The sequence below is a fragment of the Eutrema salsugineum genome, unplaced genomic scaffold (assembly GCF_000478725.1).
Source record: "Eutrema salsugineum unplaced genomic scaffold, Eutsalg1_0 scaffold_1, whole genome shotgun sequence".
Taxonomy (NCBI): Eukaryota; Viridiplantae; Streptophyta; class Magnoliopsida; order Brassicales; family Brassicaceae; genus Eutrema; species Eutrema salsugineum.
The window spans coordinates 14,734,269-14,741,907 of record NW_006256909.1 but is presented as its reverse complement, the minus strand read 5'-3'; the positions used below and the strand labels follow the sequence as shown (position 1 = coordinate 14,741,907).

The 7,639-nt window shown below is 34.6% G+C and overlaps 2 protein-coding genes across 2 annotated transcripts; both read right to left on the bottom strand.

The window, feature by feature from the left end:
* Positions 1-283: 283 nt before the first annotated feature.
* Positions 284-1,964, bottom strand: LOC112082040 (ATP-dependent DNA helicase PIF1-like). The gene is made up of 2 exons (XM_024149127.1): positions 998-1,964; positions 284-918 (listed from the first exon to the last, which is right to left on the bottom strand). The coding sequence occupies exons 1-2, from the start codon at positions 1,962-1,964 to the stop codon at positions 284-286; spliced, it is 1,602 nt and encodes a 533-aa protein (XP_024004895.1).
* A 45-nt stretch (positions 1,965-2,009) lies between these two features.
* On the bottom strand, positions 2,010-5,802 carry LOC112082039. The gene is made up of 7 exons (XM_024149126.1): positions 5,769-5,802; positions 5,482-5,661; positions 5,137-5,391; positions 3,628-4,413; positions 3,018-3,435; positions 2,209-2,812; positions 2,010-2,060 (listed from the first exon to the last, which is right to left on the bottom strand). Exons 1-7 carry the CDS (start codon positions 5,800-5,802, stop codon positions 2,010-2,012), a joined length of 2,328 nt encoding a protein of 775 aa, XP_024004894.1.
* Positions 5,803-7,639: the final 1,837 nt, after the last annotated feature.

Genomic DNA, 7,639 nt, shown 5'->3' with positions numbered 1-7,639 from the left:
TTCTCGATGAAATGTCAATAGATGCCCAATAATATGTTACAATTAAAGTTTGGTTAAAATATGTTATCGAATAGAGTTTGTCACTGAATTATCCGACTACAGTTAAAAATCAGAGATCAAACCATTAATACATGAGATCCAACTTAGTGAAAAATCGAAAAACGTTAAATCTATTAAAAACTATAAAACCGAATGTAATGGTCTTATACAATAAAAAGAACTAACATATTTCGAGATACATAGAGACAACATATCACAAAACAAAACACAGTAAAAAGAAATATCATATCTTATCAAAAACCTCCTTGTAGACGACATTCAATGTTTTGTTTTGTGGTTTGTTGTCTTTATCGGTGATCAATATCTTCAAACATTCTCTTGATGTAACCCTCGATACAGCGACATAGAGTTGCCCATGAGTAAAGACCGGTCTTGGAAGATACAAACCAACCTTTTCGAGTGTCTGTTCTTGGCTTTTGTTTATAGTCATTGCAAAAGCTAATGGGATAGGAAACTGCTTGCATCTCATCCTGAAAGGAAGTTTCATCTCCGAAGGAGAGAGGAATATCCTAGGAATCAGTACTTTTTCACCAACCTTGCTACCTGTTATTATCTGAGTCTGGAGAACATAATTAGCCATCTTAATAATGATGAGTCTTGTGCCATTACACAACCCATTCTTAGGGTCGATATTTCTTAGAAGCATTACACGAGTACCCTCTCTCAACTTCAGGACATGATTAGGGAAACCAGACATCTTGATACTATTTAAAAACTCCTCGGTATAAATCATGTTGTTGGAATCACCTTTATTCTTACTGGCTACACTCTCTGAGGGTACTTCAGATGCATCATTGTAATTGACAACTTCTTCAGTCGTATCAATGTTATCACAGCTAAGATAGGTCCTTTCAACACCTGTTATATACAAAACAAACGTCGTATTATATAAATATAAACAAATAAACTAAGAGGAATTAAAACAAAATAAACATACCCGATAACTTTGAAAGCATATAATCATTTATCGTATCTACATCATCGTTTCTTGGACTCAGTATGGCACGGTCTTGGAAAAATTTAGGATCAGTCTTTTTCGAAAACGAACTCCCATAAATTTCTTTGACGATCGTTTTTATAGGATCTTTACAGTCTTTAATCAACAGATCATTAGGAATATCAATCACGGCTTCACCACTACCATCGTCATTTATCGTACCATCACCAATGTCTAAGATCCACTTTGTAAAGGCAGCTCGTTCAAGCATCGCACGGCTATTATCTCCAGATATAAGTCGCATGTTCTGTGTAAGTCTCAACACTCTACATTTGTGCCACAGAGGTGACGAATTCAAAGTGGCCATAAGTATCTCTGTCTTCCCGGCATTTGGAATCACTGGCAATATTTGCCTAAAATCCCCTCCTAAAACAATGACCTTATCACCAAAGGGCTTATCAACTTCTAATATATCACGCATCGTTCTATCTAGAGTCTCGAAACAGTCTTTACTCATCATCAACGCCTCGTCCCATATAATGAGTTTAGCAATCCTTATCAGGTCGGCAAGATTCGACTCCTTCTTGATTGAACAGAAGGTAAACTTATTAACCACAATAGGGATTGCAAATCTTGAATGCGCAGTTCGGCCTCCTTCTAATAACAACGCAGCAATCCCGCTCGATGCAACCTTGAGAACAACATCACCTTGGGAACGTAGAGCAGATCCTAATAGACTCCACAAATAAGGTTTACCAGTACCTCCAGAACCATAAACAACGAACATACCTCCTTTGTTCTTATTTACTGCTTCTAGTATCTCATCATAAACACTTCTCTGTTCACTTGTTACAGTGGCTAACATCTGCTCGTTTCTTACTCTAAGAGTTTCACGATTGTAATTCCTCTCATCCCGAATAAGAGGATTATCACGTGACTCCAGAGTAATATCTTCAGGAAACGGCATAGGTGTGAATTCTTTTAAGGATCCCACTTACACGTAAAAGAAGTTCTATTTCGACCAGAGTAAAGTCTTTAACTTGCTCCTGAGATAGACTAACAGCTACACAATTTCAAAAAAGTTACAAAAGATAAATTAGCTATCAATATCTTAAAGATATATAATAACAACAACGCAAACAATAACTATACGACTTACTTTGATCCCTGGCAGCTTTTCTGTAATTATATATGACGTCATCTGATAATACCTGCCACGTAGCATCCCAAACTCTAGAAGGAATGGATATACTTTGAGTAGTGAGCAGGATCACAAAAAGACGACGGAGATAATTGGCAGAAAGCCACAAGCCGCCCTCATTGATGGTCTCAATATATTCTTTGTCATCATTCAATAATCCATACGCATAGCAAGCGTCTTTGAACGAAGAATGTAGAACTTTGTTGACCGTTTTTATATCATCAAAACTACGTGGTCCTTTGACTAAATTAAGCAGAAGCCTTAAATAATACGCTTCACCTGCCCCAATGGGTACGTACGTGATTCTACCAAGAGCAACTCTCCTTGATCGTGGCGTCCATATTCTCTTTGTGTTATTCCACACAAATCTCGTAGGAAATTGCGCATAAGTTAACGTCCTCGCCAATTCATACATATCGTTGCATTCCATCCAAGCAATGAATTTTGACGTACCAACTGAGACACGATTAATAACCTCGTCACCTGGATCATCCTCGTTGTATATGACCATTTGCTGATTCGGTAAATGAAAGGGTAGTTTAATTACAGAAACCGTGCGATGGTGAGTATGATTACGGAAAATTCTCCACGTAGACTCCGAAGGTGCTACATACCTACATAGAAAGACATTATTAAATAATGGAAGATTCGAATTTCAAAGATATAAAATATGTGAACAAAATGTTTAAACCATACCTACAATTGAAGTGTTTCTTAATCTCGTTTTCTTTATCATCATTCTTGACAGTTGCACGAATGTAGTCAGCACATTTATGAATATATTTGAATAGATACTTTACTGATCGAGATTGTACACACCATTCGACGTTGATATGAGCCCTATAAAGCAGTGTGAGACTCTTATTATAAGGAACCACAAATCCATTATCACATTCAATACCCTTTTTAACGATAACTTTCTTGTCATTACGTCGCCTGTATATAGGATATCCAACATCATCTATTTTAGTGATCGGACTGTAAGGTTTTGGAAAATACTTTGTACATTTTCCTTCAGCCATGCAAACACTATCCTTATTCAAAGCACCACATAGACCATGCATCATAACATCTCCTACTATCTCATACAGCGCTGGATCAATATCCTTGTCAGGAATCTCAGCACATATTATCTTATCAATGTCATCACCAGTTGGTAGCTTGTGACCAGCTTCTAAAAAAAGAACGATGTGTGCATGAGGTAGCCCCCGTTTTTGAAACTCAATCGTGTAGATCGCTGCAACGAATAAATGGTAGTTTTTAAAAGATTAGTTAGCATGATCATCTAGCAATGTTATGGACATTATATTGCTAAACGAAATAAGATACTTAGTTTAATAAAACATAACCGCTTTTACGACACCTAACACATTTTCTTTGGTGAGCTTGTGCATGAGATCATCTAGTTTCATCTTGAACACTCGCGTACATATATCTGGTCTATCCTCTTGCTTCAAGTTATGTCTTTTTAGGTGCCTGGTAATCTCAGGCCATTTGGGATTACACGTAAAAGTTATGAAAATATCCGGAAAACCAAAATGCTGGCAAGTAGTCATCGCATCTAGATAGTGTTGCACCATATACCTTGTACCACCAGTATAAGAAGAAGGTATAATAATACGTTTACCCTTGTCAGAAAGATCAGTGTCACCTCCATCAACAGTTTTCTTTATTTTGTCATAATTTTCGCAACGAAGTTTAGACTGATTCATTGATATGAAACGTAGTCTATTAGTCTCAATCATCGTGTACGCATCCACTAAAAACTGCTGGAACAATCTTCCAGATAAAGGGATGATTGGTGACTCACCAACCCTCTCTTGTATGCGGTAAGCAAAAAACTCTCTCATAGTAATATGCAACCTTTTCCTCCCTTGAGTATCTACAAAACCAATATCGATACCAAGTCTGAACCCGTCCTCACCATAGGGAAACAATAATGGATATTGCAAAGGCAGATACGCAGGATGTAGTTCACTGATCCTTTTGAGATTCCCAGTCTTTTTACACTCGATGATGATATCACGTGCATCTACCGCACCATTGAAATCATTAGGTATCAATGCAGCAACTTCATTAGTAGCTGGTAGATTCTCAGTCCTTCCATCGCTTTTCCTGTCACACTTTAAAATTATCCTTAACCGGCTTGTATCATCGTTAGGATCAAACCTTTCTCGAACGTTTCGTAATGCATCCACATGTTTGTTATGTTTATCTAGCATATTTTTTATTTTCTCAACAACCTTCACTCGTAATTTATCAGCCGGTCCCGTTTTCCTGTAAAATTTTTAAAATAAATTCTTATAAGAGTTAGAACCATATAACATTTAATAACAATACATATATGTTTCAAAATCGATCTCAATGATTAAATTTAATATAAACCAAAAGAATAATAATCATACCCACAAGCAGCTATTCGGTTAGATGTTTCATTTGCGGTATCATATATATATAGCTGTAAAAAAGCTGGTTCTTTTCCAGGAGGTGGTAGCAACTCCCCTATAGAATGGTAGTTCTCCCCACTCATTTGGAAAATGTAAGGACCTTTCCCGTCGTTGATTTCTTTATTTATTTTTCCTCCAAGAGAAGTGAAAGAAAACATCATATTATACGCCCGGATAAACTCACGAAAGTGATCACGCAAATCACCATCATTATACATCAATGCTAATAAGGATTTCGGAGGGGTTTTAAGAAGTGGAAGAACGACTTTACCCTGACCACAACACATGGAGAATATAGGCTTCCCACGACGATATCGTTTACCCAACCTCTCTCCATACCACATATAAGCCTTACAATTACCATATATATATATAGGATCACCATCGTCGTAATAACCTAATTAAAATAATATTCATTGCTTAGTGTTAATTACACAGTAGTTATATATTATGTATTGAATGAAATATATTAGTACAATGAAAACCATAACCTCCATCTTTCAGACCAGGACTAACTGATTCCAATAAATCTGTTCTAGTAACAACGGTCTCTGTTGCATCCCCATCACCAAATTCAGAGGTTTTAGCACGTTTTTTGGGTCTTCCTTTCTTTTTATTATCAGGCCTCGATTTTTCCACATCCTCACTTTCCGACATAGAGTCTTCATCATTATCCATATCGGACTCAGAATCAGTAGCAATAAAGCAAGCAAACTCTTCAGTGTTGATAGAAGTAGCCAAAAGATCTGTTTGTTTTTTTTACGGAAAAAATAATAAGTGAAAATCAGGCATATAATTATTAATAAACATTGTAATTACGAAAAAGAAGATCAAACCAATAGCTTCTTTTCTTTTTTTCCTCTCACGCATGATATGCATTCGTCTCTGTTGTGCATTACGAATTCCCGAGGGTGTTAGATCAGGAACTTCATTGATATTGTAACCGAACAAACCTCCATGTTGGTCTATATCGGTTACACTGGTAGGAGCATATCGTGCGTTCTTAGCATTACCACCTACAAATTATAATTAATAGTAAGCAAATTTATAACACGTAAATGTCTTAAAAATGTAATTTACTTAAAAAAAACACCTTTATTTGGAGCAATCAACGAAGATGAACCTTTTTTCTGAGGACGCCCAAGCTTACGTTTCATTTTTCTGGTGAACAGCACAAACAAAAAAAAAAAAATGTGTGATCAAAATACACAATCATTAACAAACTATATATATGAAATATTATATTGCGCGATAATGCAAAATATACATTTTAGCTTTTCATAATAAATTAAGATTTTGGTAATAAAAAGGATTTCGAAATAGAAAAACGCACGATAATGTTAACATTACTTATTCTTCGCGATAATATGCCTATCTTCTCTAATATCGAAAATTTACATTTTTCGTGATAATGTTAAAATACTATTGAAATACTTCTACATTACAATAACGCAGATCTATAAATAATTATTTATTATTCCAAATATGCAGATTTAATCCTAAAAATATATCTCTACATTACAACAAATATATTATCCTAATATTTTACGAAAACCGAAAAGACTATCGTTATATTTCTTAGAAATTGAATATTCTCCCAAAAATATAGAATTTAACATATCATCCAATAAATTATATCACATATATTTTTTCCAGTGGACAATTATACTACAATTCGTTACGCAGGCGTTTTGGGGATAACTATGAACATCGAAATCCATACATGAAAATAATAATTAAAAAATCTTATTTTCATACACTGCGTCAAAAGTCAAGTTTTATTCAAATCACATACGATGTTTAACACAAACCAAAAAACCTAAAAATAAAAATTGATATAAAATAATTCCTAAAACATTAGCACGGAACTCGTAACATCAGGGTTTAACGACTGGATATCAACTCTCGAAACTGATAGACCTCGAAGCATGGCGAATTTAGAATAACTTGTGTGCAATCATACGACGTAGTTGCCAAGAAACACCCTATATTATCGAAGAAACGAAAATCAAATCATATTTATCGCATATACTTTACAACCATCTCATATAAAAAATAAAAATATACCTCGTCGAACAATTATCTTCGCAAAACGAATGATGCAAATAATGACATCTTGTTTACATCCACCCAACTCACGAAGAAAAGTTTCAGCATAATCACCTTTCAAAACATGATAAATGTCGGTTCCTAAAGTTTCCCATCAAACAAATAACAGTCTGAGTTAAACTTAAAAATTCATTTTTTAAATTCTATTAACATAAAATAGATTACCTTTCGTTTTCGAGATCAAATCTTATTATAGGCTGTCTAGAGTATCCTAAGGATCCAATTCTATCGTGAGAGTTTCCAACGTTGACAACCTTACCGATTAGATCTGTTTAAAAAAAAAATGAATATCAAATAATCAATATAGTAACTGCATGAGAAATCGGTAATGAAAAATACACAGAATACTCACCCACACAGTAGTTAAACTCAACAGTCCCATTCATAATATCTTCGAAAACAACGAACAAAAAATAACCATTGATATCTAAAGTATAAGAGCTTGCACATGTTGTATCACTGGTAAGTTGAATCATATAAGGATGTGTACTTGGCTTAAATTCACCAGTAAGAGGCAATAGATTAAAATTTATTAGAAGAACCCAATCACCCTCGTTACATATCCTCGAATACTTATCATAAAATTTATTAGACGAACACATTGTTAGCTTTGCATGCAAATAGACAAACATGCTGAATCTTTTCTAAAGAGATCCAAAAAGTTAATGCTATTATAAAAACCCTAGCAAAATAATCACAGAACCCTAATAGAAAAACTAATGCGTAAATTATGAGAAGTTTGGTTGAAAACGCTCATATTTATACGTCTAAACAATCTAGGGTTTATTTTCTTGTGATAAATACAAAAATGTAATTATTGATCTACATGCGATATTATCTTCCCATGAATTTTGTAGTTATTAATAATAAAAATGTAAAGATTCC